General features: G+C 47.1%; 2 protein-coding genes and 1 non-coding gene across 9 annotated transcripts in view; 1 reads left to right on the top strand and 2 right to left on the bottom strand.

The window, feature by feature from the left end:
* The window catches only part of GLCE (glucuronic acid epimerase), a 115,670-nt gene extending 112,652 nt beyond the window's left edge, over positions 1–3,018 (bottom strand). For 2 of the 7 annotated variants that reach the window (XM_072738973.1, XM_072738974.1), the window contains exon 1: positions 2,397–2,601. The gene's annotated coding sequence lies outside the window, so the exon portion shown is untranslated. Of the gene's footprint in view, positions 1–2,396; positions 2,642–2,850 lie in introns of those variants that run through there. The other 5 variants (XM_072738977.1, XM_072738971.1, XM_072738975.1 and 2 more) reach the window with 5 other exon arrangements.
* Positions 3,019–10,127: 7,109 nt separating this feature from the next.
* Positions 10,128–10,318, bottom strand: LOC112918224 (U2 spliceosomal RNA). Its single transcript, XR_003234643.1, has one exon. It is a non-coding gene; the product is annotated as a U2 spliceosomal RNA (small nuclear RNA).
* A 248-nt stretch (positions 10,319–10,566) lies between these two features.
* On the top strand, positions 10,567–11,591 carry LOC112917380 (WD repeat-containing protein SL1-17-like). The gene is given in 1 exon segment (XM_072740924.1): positions 10,567–11,591. A coding segment is annotated over 1 exon segment (915 nt). The 5' UTR covers positions 10,567–10,638; the 3' UTR covers positions 11,554–11,591.
* The last annotated feature ends 9,019 nt before the right edge of the window (positions 11,592–20,610 follow it).

Here is a 20,610-nt window from a genome sequence, read left to right as displayed (position 1 = left end):
TCACTGCACCTCCAGTGCTGTGACACTTACCAGATAATCAAATATTTGTTTACCTGATCATATGTTTACTTAGAAATCATGGAAGCTGCTCTTTTTAAAAGTTACCAAAATTTGCTTGCCATTTGTCTTTCATAAATAACGAGGAAAACAAAGGTCTGCTTAGGATTTTTTGGCTGTAGTTCCAATCAAGTATCTGCTCAGTTGATCAATTTTGATACCTATGGAAGTCAGTTCAGGCAAAAACCAAAAAACTTAAGCTCGTTAATGGGTTAAATACTGCTATGTAGGATTCCCCCTCCCTTTTTTTTTTTTTTAAACGATTGCAAAACCCAAGGATTAAATACAGTGATCCCTAATCTTTCTGGTTCTAACATCAAAAGAAACGTCAATCTTAAAAAAAAAAAAAAAAAAAAAAAAAAAACTGTCACTAAAGAAAAAGACTAAGGCAGGCAAAAGTCTTTGCTCTGGCATAGCTGAATTTGTCTTGTTTAGCCAAAATGACAGAATTACTGTGAATATGGGCTCCCCCACCGCCTGCCACATCAGACTCATCATTTACAGGCCTCTGGGATGAAGCAGGTCTCTAACCCCAAGAACTGACAAGCAAGTGCACAGACTTTACAAGCTATATGTTTTTTTAAAAACCACATACACAGGGACGCCTGGATGGCTCAGCGGTTGATTGCCTGCCTTCAGCCCAGGGCCTGTTCCTGGAGCCCTGGGATCAAGTCCCACATCAGGCTTCCTGCATGGAGCCTGCGTCTCCCTCTGCCTCTCTCTCTCTCCCTCCCTCTCTCTCTCTCTCTCTGTCTCATGAATAAAATAAATTTTTAAAATTAAAAAAAAAAAAACATACACACACATACAGGTCATTTTATTTGAATTTCACCTAAGTCTGGGCTAGTTACCAAGAAGTCTGCATTAGAGTCTAGACTAACTCAACCTGTACAATAAAGCTATTAAGCAGGCGTCTCTAAAAGAGCTGCTGGCCATCCTTACAGGTCTCCAATGACGCTTCTGCAGGGCCCTAGCTTTGGGACTCCAAATTCCCGAGACATCATTTGAAGACTCACTCAACCTCAAATTATCCCTCTCCACGAACGTTTTTCAAAAGGACAGAGAGAAGCCAGGACACGCCTCCCATCACTACTGGACTCGGTCTCACACTCAGGCAAGACTTTCGGGAGGGATCTGATAATGCAGGATCGGCAAAGCCGACCGACTACCTAAGAGAGCGCAGCCCAAACCACCCAGCCTGCCTTCCGTCTGCTCCGCGGCTGGCACGCTCCGGCCGAGGGACACACGCCTCCCAAGGGACCCAGAGTCTGCACCAAGGGACCCAGAGTCTGCACCAAAGGACCCAGAGTCTGCACCAAGGGACCCAGAGTCTGCACCAAGGGACCCAGAGTTTGCACCAAGCGACCCAGAGTCTGCACCAAGGGACCCAGAGTTTGCACCAAGGGACCCAGAGTCTGCACCAAAGGACCCAGAGTCTGCACCAAGGGACCCAGAGTTTGCACCAAGGGACCCAGAGTCTGCACCAAGCGACCCAGAGTCTGCACCAAGGGACCCAGAGTCTGCATCTAGGGACCCAGAGTCTGCACCAAGGGACCCAGAATTTGCACCGAAGGACCCAGAGTCTGCACCAGGGGACCCAGAGTCTGCACCCCCCTAAGGTGCTGCCACCGTCTCGCTCCCAGAGCAGCGAGACCAGCACGCCCCCACCCCCACGCCCCCGCACCCCCACGGGGATCCCGGGGCAGGGCAGAGAGAGAACCGCAGAACCAAACCCGCGATGTCTCCAACTCGCAATCCTCCCGCGGAGCACCGAGACCTGCCCCAGGACGCTGGGCGCTGGGCGGGCGCCCGATGCCCCTACCCCCCCCCCCCCCCGCCCCAGCCGACCTCAGCAGCGCCCGCCGAGCCGCGCCCTCCGCTCCCGGGCTCCGGGAGCCCCCGCCGGCTCGCTCGCCCTGCCGCCCCCTTACGGACCAGGGACCTCGCCAAGGTGCCGCCCCGCCTCGGGGCGAGGCAGACCCCCCCGGAGCAGCCCAGCCGGCGGCCCGGCCCCTGCAGGGCGCAGACACCTCGCCCCGAGCACGGAGGCGCCGCTCCATCACCCAGGGATGCCAAACCCACGGCTCGGACGACCCTCCGGACCCCCGTGACCCGCCTCTTCCGACACGGAGCACCCGCCCCGCCGACCGCTCCGCCCGCCAGGCGCCGGCGACCGCGGCCAGAGGAGCCCCCGTTCCGGAACCCCGGGACCCCCGCACGTCCCCGTGGACCCCGCGCCCCGCCCCCCGCCCTCCCGCGCCCCGCGGAGCCGCCCCCGTCGGGAGCCAGCCCGCCCCGACCGCTCCGCAGCCCGGGAGGCGCGCCCGGGGCTTCCTCACCTGGGGGCGCCGGAGGGCGAGCGGACCGAGCAGCCCCGAGCCGGAGAAGGCGGCGGCAGGGAAGGGGCGGCCCAGGCCTGCGCTGCCGCAGCTCCGAGCTCCCCGCCAGGCAGCGCCCGAGTGTGCAGAGCCCGCCCGCTTCGCGCGCAGCCGGGAGACCGAGCCTCCGCCGTGCCCGCCGCTCTTCCCGCGAGATCCCGGCCGCGGCCAGGGGGCGGCCGCGGCGGCTCGAGTGACAGCCGGCGCAGCCTGTCGGCGGCGGCGCGGGGGGCGGGACTCGGGCCCCCTCGCGGCCAATGGCAAAATAGAAAAGGCGATTCGCCCCGCCCACCGCCTCTCCCCTCCCCCGCCCGTCACAATTAACCGGGGGCGAAGGTAGCAGCGACCTGGCGGAGCGCGGCGAGGCTTCCGGGAGGGCGCGGCGGCGGGGGCTGCTCAGCCTCGGTAGACACACCTGGCTCGGGGAAGAAGCGGGTCCCCGCTGCGGTGTGGACCGAGGCGCCGTCACCCTTGGTTACGGTTACGGCGCGGCCCCGAGGGCGCCGAAGGCTGCACCTTCCTGGTCGAAAGCGCATCCTGCTGGGGCTGCCCCGTGTCAGCCTCCCCCTCCACCCCCCACCCCTCCCCACCTCGCCTCTCTTCCCTCCCAGCCTCGAACAGGGCGTCATTGTTGCAATGCATGCCCGAGAGCTCGGGACATCTGGTCTGACAAAGGACTGTCTTCTGATACGTGCAATTTTTTGTTTGTTGTTTTTCTTTTGTTTGTTTTTCCTGCAGGACTTCTAGAAGAGTAAAAAGTAAATCTCGCCTGAGTCACAGTATTGCAGGTTTACAAAATTGCAAGGAAAAGTCCCATCACGGTAGACCCCAGCGTCTGATACTCGCGGGACGCTGAATAAATGTGAAAGGAATGAATGAGGAATGTGATATTTGAATATTTGAAATCTGGACCCGATTCCCCTCCCCACCCCCGAAAATTGGGGCATTTTTGGCCTTTTCTCTATAATGACAGCTCGTCTCTTCACCCATAAATCCAATCACTCCATTATGATGCCTATTCTGTAGCCTTCATTCATCTTCCCCCCCTCCTTCCCTTACCCACAGCGAGAAGTGCCCTTTCTCCTCATCAAGGTTAACCCCTGCACCTGTGCATGCATCTCAGCCTTTCCCAGGTTTTGTTGAATCATTGGATCCTTTCTTTCCCCCATTATCAATTTTCCCCTCTAATCTAGCTCTTTTCTCCTACAAACACACTCAGTCTCCTCCAACCTTTGAACAGAACAAAACCACCCTACCTCTTCCACCCTGTAAAGCTATTCTATCTCCTCTCAGAATCACATTTTCATGAGAGACATTAAAGTGTTTGCTGTCTCCACTTTCTCATCTCTTATTTTTCCCCCAACTACAATGTTACTTTCACCCACACAATCTGCTCTTCTCTCAATGGTCACAAAAAAAAAAAAAAAAAAAAAAAAACCTCTTTCCTAATGGCAAATGTTCTATTTTTGGGCTTCTTTCCCAATGACCTCTCTACAGCTTTTGACAGTGCTGGCCCTCTCCTCCTTTGGTGCCTGCCTAACTACATTCTTCTCATTCCCCAACTACTCTTCTGACTTTAGGGGAGTAGGGGAAGGGGGGAGGTCCCCTTTCCTGGTCTTCAAATGGTTATGTATTGATGTTTCCTTATCTTATAGCCATATCTTGTCCAAGAAAAATGGACACATTTTTCTTGTCTAAGAAAAATGGCCACACATAGTTGCACACTTTGAATGCCAATAAGTGGCTCAGACAAGAGCTGTTAGAAGAGGCCAGTGGGAGGAGGCATGACTATGAAGCTGGGTCTTATAACAGTAGCATGGCCCATACAAATGCAGGGCAGAAATAGAGGCCTTTCAGAGAAAAATAGTATGAACCAAACACAGAGGAAAGGACGTGGGCCTAGTCTGGCTATGGGTTGACCAGTTTGGTTGATGGAAGATTCCTGCAGAATAGCAGTGGGAGGTAAGATTAGAGAGGAGTCAATAGTAAAAGGCCTTCCAAATCAGCCAGGCTGATTCAACTTGGTACTGTATTAAAGGTGGAGCCAGAACCAACCGTGATATTTGTAGGATACACAAAAAGGCTACGTGTAGAAGCCCACAGTCGAATGTATAAGTATGTAAAAGTTATAAAACAAGCTAACAAACTGTGAAATTAAAATGTGTATGTGAGCATGTGTGTGTGTGTATCCTTTCACCTTGAAAATACACTTTCAATACAACTTGGAAGACCAGGTCTGAACTTAGAATTCTGGGATTTCTCAGAGTCCCTTGCTAAAACAGGGAGAGCTGGTTTCCATACAGAGCAGCCCTCCCCACTTCGCTTCCCACAGCCAGTTAAGCCTCACATCCCATAGGCCCTCCAGCCCACATGTCCACTTTTCCCTCTACAAAACTGTCATTTCTTGGCCACTCCACAGGTCCAAGAGTATTTATCAGAAGGTCTAGGGGAGAAGACCACACGGGTCCTGGGAGTGGGCTCACAGCCATTTGGGAAGGGAATTCTGGCTTCTGGGTACCTGGAGCAAGATCTGAAGAGGTGAAATTGGCTCCAGAGGGACACATTTCCTTTGGCTTGTTGGCCTCCTGCTCGGTATTTAGGAATGCAGCTAGAGAAGAGCCAGAGCCAGAGCAGTGCCCCTAAAAGTCAGGCCCCCCCAACTGTGCCTAAAGGTGGTACCAGCAGAGCCACTAAATTTCTCTAGAAGGCTAATAACCCATGTAGTAGATCTGTATCTTGAAGCATACATCTGTGTGTTTTCTATGTGTCCTACCTCCTCTTCTCTTGCACTGGTATCTCAAATGGCAGGAATATTCTGGAAAGAAAACTCTTCTTGACTCTGTCGCTCTGTGGCATCTCTCTCTAATGCCCCTTTTCATAAACTCTACCATTGTATGATTCCCTTATCAATCAGTGTATCAGAAACCCGGGTTTCTCTAAATGTGAGAAAAGAGAAAAGCTATGAAGCACTTTTAGCCTGAACTACAGCTTGGAACACAAACATGTGACTTCTAAATTAAAATGCTTTGGAAGTAGAAGCTCTTGAAGAGGCCCTATGTCAAGGGTACACAAGCGGGATGAGTACTGAAAAGGCACTAAAGCCACTGCAGACAGGGATACCCCTCTTACCATCTGTCTCAATGGCACGATGCTTCACTCTGTGGCCTGACAGTCACGCTCTGTCTCTCAACCTCTCCATCTGTTCCCAAAGTGCTCCCTTCCTCACGTCATGCACTAAGAGCTGCCAAGGAGCCAGAACCACCAGGGTCTCTGTTTTTGAGATCCAAGCCGAGAATCCTGCCCATGAATCCTCACATCTCTTGGTGGTGCTGCGGGTGATTTCAGCAGAGCTTTGGCACTTGCTTGATCCTAGGACTAGAGTCTGCTCACAGCTTCACTGCTACCATCTGTGGCTGGTCTTTGCCAACCAGCAGGAGAGCAGAACCAGCTAGCTTCTCACTCAGTTTTTGCCATCTGCTGGCCGTATATGACCTGTTAGGCCAGGTGAGTACAACCAAACACTCCCATCCCTGTTGAGAATCCATCCTTACTGGTGTCCCACTATTAGAGCACGCCCTGCAAAAAGCCAGCTCCTGCCCACTGCATATTTGTGAGTGATGTAGAAGACATTGTTTGAGAAGCTGGAAGAAGAAATCAGACCCAACTTCCATTCCATCCCGGTGCAGCTTTGGGGGGAGCACCTATTTGGTTAGGTTGGAAAGCTGAAATTCTATACAAATTACCCCAAGAATGAAGGAGCCGTGTTCATCAGTTCATTTGCTGATCATGTACTAAACCTCTGAGTTTGGTTGTTTTTGGCAGATACTCAGTCACAAAGGGGGAAAATCAAGAAAGTTGTAGTGGTTTTAAAATATGTCTACAAATTCTTTGATACACGTCCCTTCAAGAGGAGGAGCTTAATTCCCCTCCCCCTGAGTATGGGCTAGAACTAGTGATTCACTTCTAACAAAGAGACTACGGCAGAAGAGACAGAGGATGACTCCTGAGACTAGGTCGTAAGAGGTGTTGCAGCTTCTTCTGTGGTCTTTCTCTGTAATCACTCACTCCAGAGGAAGCCAAATGCCATGCCATAAGGACATTCAAGCAGAGGCCCACATGGCAAGAAACTTAGGCCTCCAGCCATTAGCTATGTGAGTGAGCCATTTTGGGAACCCCAGCCTCAGTTCAGGCCTCAGGTGCCTGCAGCCCCAGCCAACACCTTGATATAACCTCATGAGAGACTCTCAGCCAGAGCCACCTTGCTAAGCCTCTGCCAGATTCCATACAGAAACTGTGTGAGATAATACACATCTCTTGTTTTAGGTCAGTTCCTTTTTTACATCATTTGTTACACAGCATCATTTGTTACTCTAATACAAGAGTGTTAGGAGTAGTTTGGTCCTCTCCTACTCCTGGACAAGAATCGAAAAACTCACGCCTGCCAGTCATCAGTCACTGATTAATGTCACCTAGTGGGGGAAAGAATGAATTTGTAGCCATACTTGCTACATCTACAGTTCCAGTGGTGCTGCTACCAAAGAAAGTGGAAGAAACCATTTCTGGGTGGGAACAAAGATTCCAGTGCCTTCAGACTATTTAGAGCATCACAGCAATTAGAGATAACAACAACTGTGTGCCATTTGGAGGCAGTTAATAGTGGGTCTTGAACAGTAGGGAAAACTTCTCACTCTCAAAAGCTTCGAGTGCTTCACACATACCACTGTCATCCAATCTTACGGGAAAGTATGTTTCCATGAAAACAGAGGGGGAAAAAAACCCTCAAACATCCTCTTACCCATCCATATTAACTAAGTAAGAAAAGTTGAAGATTCTGTGGATAGGGCCCCTGTCAAAATTAAATTGACATCCTGACACCATTAAATGCCCATGTGAGAGCAGAGTGTATTTGACAGCAAGAAGATTGAAATTCTTTCTGAATAAGAAACTGTGTTTCTGAAGTCTTAACATTGTGAATTAAGATTCAGTGGGAGAGCAATTTCCCTATTAAATAAAAAATGAGGAGAAGCCATAGAAAAAGGAGACCAGTTAGCCAAATTACATACACTGCCTGTCTAAATTCACTTTACATATGTAAGAACTATATAGATGGGCCATATATACGGAATCAAGTAATTTACAAGTTGACTGAGAGAGAACTTACAGCCAAGAAGATATATTTGAGATTCATTTGCATCTCCAGGATTCAAATGACTGTAACACAGACGTGGTGATCTTCCATTTCCTTTAGCAGTGAGAGCAAAATGAAGTCTTTAAATAAGATCCTAGAAAGACTCTGAATTCTGTACCCCTCTCCCAACCCCTCACCATCAAATTTTAAAAATCAGCCAATGCTTATTGAACTGCTACTAAGTGCGAGGCATTGTAAAGATGCAAAATATAAGCCATAATTCCTGCCATTAAAAAGAAAAAGTCAGGGGGGTAGGGGTGACTGGGTGACGGGCACTGAGGTGGGCACTTGACAAGATGAGCACTGGGTGTTATTCTATATGTTGACAAATTGAACACCAATAAAAAATAAATTTATTTAAAAAAAAAAAAAAGGAAGAAAGAAAAGAAAAAGTCAGGTCAGCCCGGGTGGCTCAGCGGTTTAGCGCCACCTTCGGCCCAGGGCATGATCCTGGAGACCTGGGATCGAGTCCCACATTGGGCCCCCTGCATGGAGCCTGCTTCTCCCTCTGCCTGTGTCTCTGCCTGTCTCTCTCTCTGTGTATCTCATGAATAAATAAATAAAATCTTAAAAAAAAAAAAAAGAAAAAGTCATATGGACTAGATGAAAATCAGAAATACACAGTGCCTTGCACGTGGTAAGTTCCCAATTGCTAGCAGATAAGTGGATAAAAAAAATATCCTAGGCAGCCACCCTTGGCGACCTGGCCAATGGCAAGGACCTCACCCCTTCCTTCTTCTAACAAAACCCTTCTTTTGTTCAGCGATGTGCTCAGCCCCAGGAATGAACCTTTCATTTGCACTAATCCATCTCAGCTATTCCATTCCCCTATGCCAGATATTCATTTTCCCTGCTCCCTTGCCAAGTGATCCAAATTTCTTGGATGGCCTCTAAGGAAGCTTTCCTTTCTCTGGAAAAGTCCCCTCTTCACCTGTTCCCTTCTTCCTTCTGCTTGGAATTCCGGCACCAAGTTACAATATTTGGGATTGTGGCAACCATCTAGTGACCATGGGGAAATAAATTAACGAACAGAACAGACAAGAAGAGCAACAGAAATTTGAAGTCTGGAGAGATCACTCACATTTCGAGGGGTAGGATGGATCTAGGTTGTCTTTTACCTACTAGACATCCATTCCTCCTTCTTCTCGTAACTGTATATCAATTTTCCTTTGGGGAGCCACCCAGTTGTCACTCTCCATGCATGCAGGTCTGTGAGGCTGACACCACCCATGGATCCCAGGATTGGACACATGAACCAGGCCTGGTTAATCAGAGCACCATAGCAATAGGTTCAGGATGGGAACACGACCCACCCTTCCCTGGGACTTGTGTTAGAACTTCTAAGAAAGATAACCATTTTCCCCGAGGTTGGTAAACTGGTAGGATGTAAGCCCTGAGTTTCTGGGGCTGCTACATGAACCTTAGTGTCACCTGCTCCACCTAACTCAGAGTGGAATCAACAGATTAGATCAGTCACTTTAAGCATCCAACTCTTGGTCTCAGTTCAGGTCTTGATCTCAGGGTTGTGAGTTCAAGCCCCATGTTGGCCTCTACACCCAATGGACTTGTTGATTACATGAACTAATAATAATAATTGTTATTATTATTATTACTTTTTTTACTTAAACCAGTTTGGGATCTTCCTCATCATTTGCAACTGAAAGAGTCCTAATACAGGTGACTAGGATTACTATACAGAGAACGTGGGATATGAGCTTTACACTCAGGATGGATAGAAGTTTGATAACAGAATAGGAGAGGGAGCTTCTGGACAGAGCAAATACTATAAACAAAAGCTTAGAGTCAGTGAGTAAAAATGTGTGGTGGAACAAACAATTCACTTTAGAAAGTAAGGGAACACAGAAATATAGGTCAGAATCAGATTACAGACAGGCTTCAATGCCAGGCTGAGTCTGAGCTTTATTCTTTAGCCAACTCCGCATCAGAGGCTTTTAGAAGAGTGATCTGGTCAAACCAGTGTTTGGGAAGATTAATCCAGTAGGATCCCACAAGGTGGACTGCAGTGGGGAAAGCCCAGGTATGAGACTGTGAGAGTAGAACCCAAGTACAGAGTCTGGCCAAGATGAGATAACCTCAACAGTAAGTGACCACCCAGCAGGACAGAACTAATCAGATTTTTTTATTACTAAATAGTGTGGGAACTCTTTTTTTTTTTTTAAGAATTTTTTTAAACATTTTATTTATTTATTCATAGAGACACACACACAGAGAGAGGCAGAGACACAGGTAGAGGGAGAAGTAGGCTCCATGCGAGGAGCCTGATGTGGGACTCGATCTCGGGTCTCCGGGATCACGCCCTGGGCTGGAGGTGGCGCTAAACCCGCTGAGCCACCAGGGCTGCCCAGTGTGGGAACTCTTGATGAAGGTTTGACTTAGAGACAGAGTACTTATGTTTAGTCATACATACATTTTGCAGATATTTACTCATAGAGCCCAGCACTCTGCCCAATGCTTTTTGTTTTTTGCTTTTTTCTTAACCCCTGAGGGGGTGTGCCATTCCTGGAAGTACTGCAATACCAGGTTGATACATGGAGTGGATGGAGCAAGCTCCTATTCCATCCCCCTGCTCCAAAAATCCATTTAATATATTGTCCTCAGATAGAGGACGGATCAGATATTAAACTGATAAGAACAGATACTACACTTGATCTTAGCCAAAAGGCAGAGAGGCGATTTTTTTTATTAGCCCCTGAGGGGGTCTCCCCAATGCTTCATGCATAATAATAGATAAGACGCCTGTGAAGACTAGTCAACGAGGTATACCTCCATGAAACTAAAGACAATTCTGATAGGTGCTATGGAAATCATTGGGTGCTGTGAGATCGTGTATTAGGGAACCCAATCCTGGTCTCATTAGGTTTCTAGGAGTCAGGGAAGGCTTCCTAGAAGAAGTCACATTTAAAATGAGACCTGGGGACATCACAAGAGTGGCGGCTGTGCAGCTGGCAGGGCAGCGAACTGTCTGGCCTGTAGCCTTCCTCCTTGGTTGAGGAAATGACCAACCAGTACAGTATTCTCTTCAAACAAGAGCAAGCCCATGATGATGCCATTTGGTCGGTTGCCTGGGGGACAAACAAGAAAGAAAACTCTGAGATGGTGGTTACGGGGTCCCTGGATGACCTGGTGAAGGTCTAGAAGTGTTGTGACGAGAGGCTGGACCTACACTGGAGTCTAGAGAGGCATCAACTGGCCGTGGTGTCTGTGAACATCAGCCACAAGCTGCCCATCGCTGCGTCCAGTTCTCGTGACGCTCATATTCGTCTCTGGGACTTGGATAACAGCAAACAGATAAAATCTATAGATGCAGGACCAGTGGATGCCTGGACTTTGGCCTTTTCTCCTGATCCCCAGTATCTGGCCACAGGAACTCATGTGGGGAAAGTGAACATTTTTGGTGTGGAAAGTGGGAAAAAGGAATAGTCTCTGGACACGAGAGGAAAATTCATTCTTAGTATTACATATAGCCCTGATGGGATGTATCTGACCAGTGGAGCCATAGATGGGGCCATCAATATTTTTGATATTGCAACTGGAAAACTGCACACGCTGGAAGGCAATGCTATACCTATCCGCTCCCTGACATTCTCCCTGGCTTCTCAGCTCCTGGTCACTGCATCAGATGATGGCTACATCAAGATCTATGATGTACAACATGCCAATTTGGCTGGTACACTGAGTGGCCATGCATCATGGGTGCTGAATGTTGCATTTTGTCCTGACGATACCCACTTCGTGTCCAGTTCATCTGATAAAGGTGTGAAAGTTTGGGATGTTGGAACAAGAACGTGTGTTCACACCTTCTTCGATCACCAGGATCAGGTCTGGGGAGTAAAATACAATGGAAATGGCTCAAAGATTGTGTCCGTGGGTGATGACCAGGAAATCCACGTCTATGATTGCCCCGTGTAAACACCAGAGTCTCACAGGCTGGTGTGCAGGTCATGACATTCCGTACCTCTCTAGCTAAAAATAGAGTGTTTATTGGAGCAGAAACTTAAAAAAAAAAATAAATAATAAAAAATAAAATGAGACCTGGGGCAGGAGAAGGAGTTAGCATGGCAGAAGGGGTTGACAAATAGAACACTTCAAGCAGAAGCATGCTGAGGTCAAATGGTATTTCTACCAAAAATATGACAAAATTCCAACATGGCTTTCCTGCGAAGTGTAGAGTCTAAAGAGTAAAGTAAGAGGCTACCCCATGCAGGGCTACCCCATGCTGCTCTTTATCCTAAGAGCAACGTTAGCATGTTTTTTTCTGAGATCAGTCAATTCCAGTCTCTGATTTTATCACAAAATGGAGCCAAGGAAAGGACCAACCTCATGCATATTCCAAGTGGGTGGTCACCAGATGGTGGGACTCTAAGGTTTTGCAAAGGTCCTCTATTTTGCAAATATCTCTCCTGCTTGCAAACTGTTGTTGAAAATTTCATGAACAGGGAACCATTTGCTACAATAATGAAAGATCAAATGTCAAATGCTAATTCCTCCAGGGGTAGAAGCACAGCAACTTAATGTTTGCTCTAAGGTGCACACAACTGATAGCTGAACTTCCCTGAGAATAGGTTTTGAGGTCAAAGAGAGGTAGAGGACAGGAGGAGGAAAAGCAGGAAGCAGAAAAATCACAGAAAGGGGAGAGAGATACACAAGAGAAACACTTGGAGGCACAAGAGAGTGCCTAGTACATAGCACATGCTCAACTTAAGTTTATGGAAAGAAATAGAAGAAAGGAAGAAATAAATCTCGTAATTCTGTCAAGGCTTGGCATCTATTTCAGGCAAGGAGATTGGCTTTTCCCTCCCTGAGGTCACACATGTCATGCATTTGGAAGACCAGCAGCAAGGAAAGGAGACAAGAGGGCACAAATCCATCCTCCAGAAGTCCAGAAGCATTCATGAAGTATGACATGTGATCCAGCTGGTTCCTGGGACCACAAGCTTAGATGATAGCTTTGCCTTCCAATGAGGAGAACATCCAATGTTTCACCGGGAAGACTGGGAGCTTGGGAATGGGCAGCGACAGAGTCCTTCAAGAAAAGCAAGCAGGTGACCTTGGCAGACACCACATTTCCACACCTGCCAGGTGGAGGCCCAGCACCTGCACTGTGATGACCCGACATCTCTAAGGCCTCCCTTGCCAAAGCCATGGCCCTTCTGACATTTCTTTAGTAGCACCTGTTCATCAGTAGCCCCTAAAGATTTCATTTAAGTATTTGATATTGAGTCATTATTACTAACCAGGAATTATCCACATCTATAGACTTTTTCACATATGTTGTGGCAGAAAAGTCAGAGAAAAACTGTTTTTCAGTAATTAAGAATGGTTTCTTTTCTCCTTTCTGTGCAATACGAAAGATAAACCTCCGATTTTCCTTGTTTGCATTTCAACTAAGTATGCATTTTTGCCATATTCTTATTAGCTTCTGCTGTCAGAATAAAAATCCTTCTGGAATAGTCTAGTAAATGCACTGTGTTAATGGTAACTTGACCTTTCACTGATTTCAAATTAACCAACAGGGAAACGGTAAGTTACCTTAATTAAAGCATTATCTTCATTAAAGATTATTAGATGGGTGAGAAAAGGCTCCCTGCAAACCAGCATGTGCTCTGTGGTTATAACAACCCAGCATCTTGAAGGTAGCACAACTGTAGGATTGTGTTGGGAAGCCGGGAGCTAGTATATTGAAATAAGGATATACAGCTATGACCCACCAAATGAGGGGGTGCCAGCCACCCACATGGAGTCAGCAGGTAGCTCCTTCAGGATCCAAGCTCCCACTTTAGGGAAGTGAACCCTAGGGAAACATTTTGATTGAAGGTGCAGTTTTAAGATACTCACACAAAGCTAGTAGAGTTACAAGATTGATCAAATCCAGATCCCAGAATCGGCTATAGGGGTGGGCAATGAGCTGGGCGCAGGGCAGTCCAGGATCCCAGGTCAAGAGTGAGCAGGAAATAAGAGAGCAGGGTACCAAGCACCTATTACTCATAAGGTAGTTTGGGGTGAAGGTTGCTAGCTTTTCACAGGCTCAGCTCTTAAACGGTTATTTTATTATTTTAAAAAAATTTTTTTTAAAGATTTTATTTATTTATTTATTCAGAAAGAGAGAGCAGGGGGAGGGGCAGAGGCAGAGAGAATCCTCAAGCAGACTCCCTGCTGAGCTCAGAGCCTGACATGGGGCTTGATCTCAAGAGATCATGACCTGAGGCAAACTCAAAAGTCCGCTCAGAGGACTGAGCCACCCAGGTGCTCCGAGAGTGGTTATTTGAAAAGGCACCCCGGGAAAAGCAAAGCAGGAGGGCAGGAACCTGCCAAGGAAACTTGGGGGAGGAATCCTAAACTCAGGTTTTCTAAATATCCAGATTCTGGGTGTGAACAGGATTGTCATACTGTAAAATGCCTAGGCAGCAACTCAAAATAGCTGTTTTTCCATCACAAAGGTCCAGAATGGAATTTGGTGATTGGATATCTCTGCAAAAATGAACCATGTTAACAATGATTCCTTCTCCCCAGTGTGTTCTAAAGATTGTTTCCATGGCAATCTACATTGTTTTGTCTAAATTATTCTTCATGCCATTTTTTCCCCTCCATCTAGATATTTGCGAAGCACCTATCACTTGAGTATCTTTTCTCTGAACAAGTCCCCAGGAGGGGAAAGCAAATGTTTCTTGGAAGAAATGAAAAGCTGACACTTGTCAGAAAGAGCCCAATTTGAGAGATGACATAGAGCCTGGGGTTCTCTGTAGAGGGCCTCCCCTGCTGGGATCCACCTTCTGCTCAGGGAATGGAAAGGCATAAGCCCTGGTCCACATCATCTGTCACATCTGAGATGTCTTCTTAAGGAGTCCAGTCCTTTCTAGGCTTTGGACAGAGTGATAAGCTGGAGCAGATGAGGTGGGCTGGATGGGGAGGAGGCCGCCCTTAGGAAGCATGTCCCCACAGTGTAGCCAAGACAATGCTACTTGTACATCAAATGATTTCATTTTCACCTGGCACACAGGAGGATTTCATTTTCTAGGTGCAACCAGGGGCTAGTTCTAGCCAGTATAAGGACGGAAGCAATGAACACCATCTCTTGGCCAGGTCCTAAAGTCTCCTGAGATCTCCTTTGCTATCTCCCCTCCTTCCATTTCCTGGCTGGCTGGATCCAGAGGAACCAGTTAAGGATTTCAAGGGCCGAGAAGATGGAAGGGCATCGGATGGGAGGAGTGGTCCTGAATCACCATGTGGTAGATTGTCAACACTTGAATTGATGTGAGTGAGAAATAAACCTGTTATGTGTTAAGCTACTGAGGTTTGGGGTTGTTTGTCACAGCAGTTGGCCCACCCTGGCATTGACTAATGAGATATGGCAGGTTTCTGGGCAGACCCAGCAACAGATGGCAGCAGGGGGTCTATGTAGGGAACAAAGTGCAGTAACCAGAAATAAGATCAACAGGAAAAGGGCCAGATTTCGGATGAGGGTCTTCCAAGTGATATTAGCAGCCATAGCCTGACATTTGCTGAGCATAACAGGAGGAGGTCTTGGGATCCAAAAGCTTGGGCTCCCACTGGACTCCAGCCTCTGAGGCACAGTTAGCAGAGGGAGGGCAAGATAGGGCCTTCATTCAGAAGGAATGAATTGGAGCATTTTGAAAGGAATTGGGGAGGCCAGGGCTTCCAGCAATGATAAGACATAGACCTGACTAGGACCACAGCAGAAGGCAGAGGCTTGGAAGAGGGAAGGCAAGAAGCTCTGCCCAGGGGATCCCTGGGTGGCTCAGCGGTTTAGCGCCTGCCTTCGGCCCAGGGCGTGATCCTGGAGTCCTGGGATCGAGTCCTGTGTCGGGCTCCTTGCATGGAGCCTGCTTCTCCCTCTGCCTGTGTCTCTGCCCCCCTCTCTGTTTGTGTCTCTCATGAATAAATAAATAAAACTAAAAAAAAAAAAAAAAAAAAGCTCTGCCCAGTGCAGAAGCAGTAACCACAGCAAGGGCAACTTGGCAGTCTTCTGGAGTTAGCATTTGGGGAAGGATGGCATAGAGCTACACCTAGTAAAGGACACAAGGCGGCCTTGGCAACCAGTCAGAGGACAGCAGAGCATGGAGAAAAGGCAGTCAGCACCGTGGGAGATCAGGAAACCAGAGCTCAGAAAATGAGAAAAGAGTGAGACCATCTGTGGGGTTAGGCGGTGAGAGATGGTGGGAACAGAGGTTAGAAGAGTAATCTGAGAAAAAGCAGCAAGAATGGAGCTTAATGATCAGTCAATGGCCCGCTAATTCCAGGCCAGGTAGATTTCAAGGATGGCAACAAGTGGGAGACGAGAAGGGGCGCTGATGAGCCAGCAGTTCAGGCAAGACTTGACCCCAATCAACAATCAACAAAGGAAGGAAATCCATCACCAAGGAAACATGCTCATTCCTCCCTGGCAGCGCTGTGAATGGATGGTGTTGGCATTTTGGTAAAAACTTGGCTTTCCCTGAGCATCACTATAACCTACATGCTCTCACGTAGAGAATCAGCACTCATCTCATTCAGCTAGTAAGAGGTGGAATTACCACTCTAGCTGCAGGCCCTGGACGATCGCCTGTTACTTAGACACCATAAAAGAGTTTTTATAGGCAATGAGCAATGAGACTGTTAACATTTACATTCTGCCCCATGCCGAGGAGTTTGGCTTACTATACGTGAAGGGTAAGAGTTCTGCAGGCTGATCATCATGGGGCATACAGTATCTTATTGGGAGAAATGGTTGGCAGCTCTCAGGATAATTAAACTCTCATCCAGACACCAAGGGAGCTCAAAAGGACCAGGGACAGTAGAGGCACACTGATTTGGGCAAAAGGTTGGTTCAGCCCAGGATTCTGACTCTGGTGAAGAGCGGTAGGTATTTCCTCATAAGACTCTCACTGTGGGCCAGGATTGCCTTGGCCAAAGGAAGGATCTCCACAACAGAGAGCTTTAACCTTTTGTTTTATATGCTGAAATAAAATTCCTAAAAACCACCACCACCAAACAAACAAACCTCTCCAAGAAAAAACACACTGCCTTCTAGGCTACAGATAATCTCCTTTACACTATAGTGTATATGACTGATAGCAGGCACTTCCCAGAGCAGATTTTAACTATGGAGAGGCAGAGAGCAGGATCTCAGAACTGGAGGTAAAGTGGGACTATGAGGAAGGAGAAGCTCACAGGAAGGGAGGTAGCAAAGGGATGCTAATAATATTCCTTTCCAATGGGACCTCAACTTACTTCTCTATCCTCCTTCCCTGCTTGTCTGGCCATGTTTCATACCTGTCCCCCCAACGCTGACCAGATGCCTACGTTTTTCACGACACATCATGTCCTGTTATGTCTCTGTGCTCCTATGTGTATTCCCCATGCTCAGAACTGTTCCCACCCCATGATCTCTGCCTGGACAGCTCTCACCTCTCCCACCAAAGCCAGGTTAAATGTTTTCTCCCCTCTGAAGCTTTCCGATCTAGCAGGTAGTGCCTATTGCGGCTTCCTCTGTGTTCCATCGGCACTGTGTTCAGGTTCTAGTTTAGCACTGGTTGTTTTAGAGAGCTTCTTCTTCGGGCTGTGAAACTCGACAGCAGAGACCATCACTGACTTGCCTCTGGATTCTGTGTAGAACATAAGACCAGGCATTGTCACTTCCCAATAGATGCCGGCTGGATGAAGGAAAAATTTTCGATTTTATGACTTCCTCCAACGTCTAATTCTTTCCTCAGACTCCACTCTGTCTCCTTGGCTCTCTCTTGGTCTCTCAGACCTCATTTTTCTCATTGGTAAACTGGAAGTACACTTCAGTGTTGTGTTGAATACGCTTAGGTATTGTGAGAATGGATAAAGAGAAAAGAAGACTCCCAAGTAGGAACGATCAAAGCATCAAAGCCACTGAAAAGAAGTGTTCATATGGCCTTGACTTTGGAAGGGATTTAAAATCAAATGTTGATTCATTAAAACACAACAAAACAATCCTTGACTACGTACCGATTATGTTTCAGATGTTGGGCAGGAGCGCCTAACCTTTTACCTTAACTTTAATGGCATTTATACACATTTTCCATTCTAATGTTCTGAGAACAGATGAGACCAAATGTTTCATCCACTAGAAGATGCTCTTCTCCCAGGCTGGTCACATACCACCATGATGAGGTTTCATATTTGAACCAGTCTTTTTACTAAATTAATGGCCAGCTAATTCAGAAAGATAAAACCCTGAGCCAAAAGCAGCGTAGTAAAGGAGAAGGACTGCAATATGAAGGAATTGGTTCAATAAGATCTGGCCTTGGGAGATGTCTCTTGATCTCTTCATCTCTCAAATGAAGAAGGTTCAGGGGACTATTTTCTAAAGATGGCCACAATATTATTGCCTCCTTAAAATATATATATTTTATTTATTTGAGAAAGAGAGAGAGAGAGAGAGAGCATGAGCAAGATAGCGCAGGGGGAGGGGTAGAGGGAGAGAGAGAATCTCAAACAGCTCTCTGCTGAGCTTGGAGCCTGTCTAGGGGCTCAGTCTCATGACCTTGAGATCATGACCTGTGCTAAAATCCAAAGTCAGATGTTTAACTGACTGAGCCACTCAGGTTCTCCTATTATCACCCTTTCTATCCCATCTTGTCCTCTTCCTTGATTGTCATCGTAACTTTGGGACTGCCTCAACCAGTAGAGCACAGCAGAAGCAACACTTTGTGACTTCTGAGTCTACATTATTTTAAAACCTGTGCAATTGTCTTGTTCTTGGGACGCCAGCTCTTTGAACTCAGCTGCCAGTATGTGAGGACGCTTAAACTAGCCCATGTGACAAAAACCGCAGAGAAAGGACCACATGTAGGTGCTCAGTCAATAGATGTCAATGAAGACACATCCAGATGACTCTAACCTGCGGCCATTGAGATCTCCCCAGCCTTTAAGTCTTCCCAACTAAGGTCCCAGACATCATGGAGCAAAGAAAAGCATTGATCTTTGTGCCTGTCTAAAATCTTGACCCAGGGGCGTCCAGGTGGCTCAGATTAAGTGTCTGCCTTTGGCTCAAGTCATGATATAAATAATAAAATGGTTGTCTGATGTTACCGAGTTTTGGGGTGGTTTGTAACACAGCAACAGCAACCGGAATAGAAGGTGAAATCTGTACTGACTACTTCACAGAGTTGTAAAGATCAGATTCGATTAGTATGTAAGTTCATTCTCTGCACATTTTCAAGTAGCCTGCAGATAAAGTTCAATAAGCATATATGAAGTGGCTGTGCCTGGCATTCGCTAACCTCCACCCGCCCCCCTGCTCTTGCGGGTTCTGTGGCACCGCCAGGGAAGAACAGTAAGACCTTGAGGAACCCAGTTTGAAAAACACTGTGCTCATCCCACCTATTATTCTATGGATTAAAAAAAAAAACATAGGCCCAGAGTGACTTGTCCAAAAATCACACAGCTAGCTATGTGCTCGCTCCAATTTGTCATGCTGCCTCCAAAAAGAGAACTATGTAAGGTAGGACCATCCTTGTCTGAGAGCCAGGGAGTTGCAAGCAGGGACAAGCGAGATCATTGTGTGATATTTCTTTTCAAGTCTCAAGCAGACACTTTGAGCTGTTGCCCAAGCATGCCAAAGACAAGCCTATTTCATTTCCCTCCTTCCCTTCCCGGTTTCTCTCCCACTCGGTCTAGGAGCATAGATCATTTCGTTGGGTGAAACAGAAAGACCAAGCTGCATGCTCCACATAGAGCTCTGCAGGCTGTCAGCTCCGTGATGAATGGAGAGCTGAGCTAATGCAGAGGTCGGCCTGGTAGGAGTGAAGCTCTGTTTGATCACCCATCGCTGGGATTCATGGAGAGCTCCTAATTGTCACCTGGTGATGCGGTGGGGGCCCCTCTCCATCATTAACCTTTATGTTGCCCCTAAAGCAGCCAGGGCAGAGGCAGGCTGGGATTCTGATCAAGTTACATTTAATGCACTGCCTCTCTTACTCAGCTAATACCTCAACTATTTCAATGGAAGGGAAAAAAAATTAATAAACCCCCAAACCAAACCAAGCAGGAAGGATAAAGGTGAAAACTATTGACCTGAATACGGTAATGTCTTTCCATCTGATGTGATCCGTTCCTCTACCTGGAAAGGCCCTGTGGGTATTGATGAAGGACCCCTGACATTCTAAAAGCCACAGATTCATAAATCACTGAGTTGGAAAGAGGCTTTGGTGCTTGTCCCCTGAAATAAGGGTGTCGTTCATTTAGGATTTATGGCTCTGGGGAAGACTATTTATCTAAATGGCTACAGAGAACTTTAATGGGAGACTCTAGTCTTTGTGATCCACGGAGCTGGGAGCTTTCCATGGGGACCCAGGAGTATCAGGTTTAAATGAACGTTCAAAAAAATCCCCAGATGCAGGAATCACTGGACAATCATCTGGTTGGAATATTAGTGTCTGTATACTCGAGGATGAGCTAATAATGAATTGTCTCTAAAGGCAAAACAAGATGTTTATTATAGTGTTTTGCGGCAGGCTGTGGGGATTTTAAATGTTAAAAAGATTAAAAATGAGCATTTTTATTACCGTAAAAGTTCATGTGCATGTGTGCTGAATAAAACTTGGTAAATATTGAAAAGGCTGAAGAAAAAATTAAGTCACCCATATTCCCACACTACAGTGATAATCACAGTGGATTTGCTGGGTGTCCTTCCTGTCAGTGACTTTTCCTGTGTGAGTATGCGTACCCATGCACACACGTAGCACACACATACTTGATTTTATGTCATATGAATATATATAATTTAAAATTAAGAAATTTGGTACTTGGGGCACCTGAATGGTTCAGTCTTTGGTCTGGGTGGGCTTCTGCCTTTGGCCCAGGTCGTGGTCCTGGGTCCTGGGTTTCTGGGATCAGGACTCACATCAGGCTCCCCGCTCAGCGAGGAGTCTGCTTGTCTATCTGCCCCTGGTCATACTCTCTCTCTCAAATAAATAAATAAAATCTTAAAAAAAAAAA

Source organism: Vulpes vulpes, chromosome 15, assembly GCF_048418805.1.
Source record: "Vulpes vulpes isolate BD-2025 chromosome 15, VulVul3, whole genome shotgun sequence".
Classification (NCBI taxonomy): domain Eukaryota; kingdom Metazoa; phylum Chordata; class Mammalia; order Carnivora; family Canidae; genus Vulpes; species Vulpes vulpes.
Note: the sequence above shows the minus strand (reverse complement) of the source record. Positions and strands in the feature narration are given on the sequence as shown.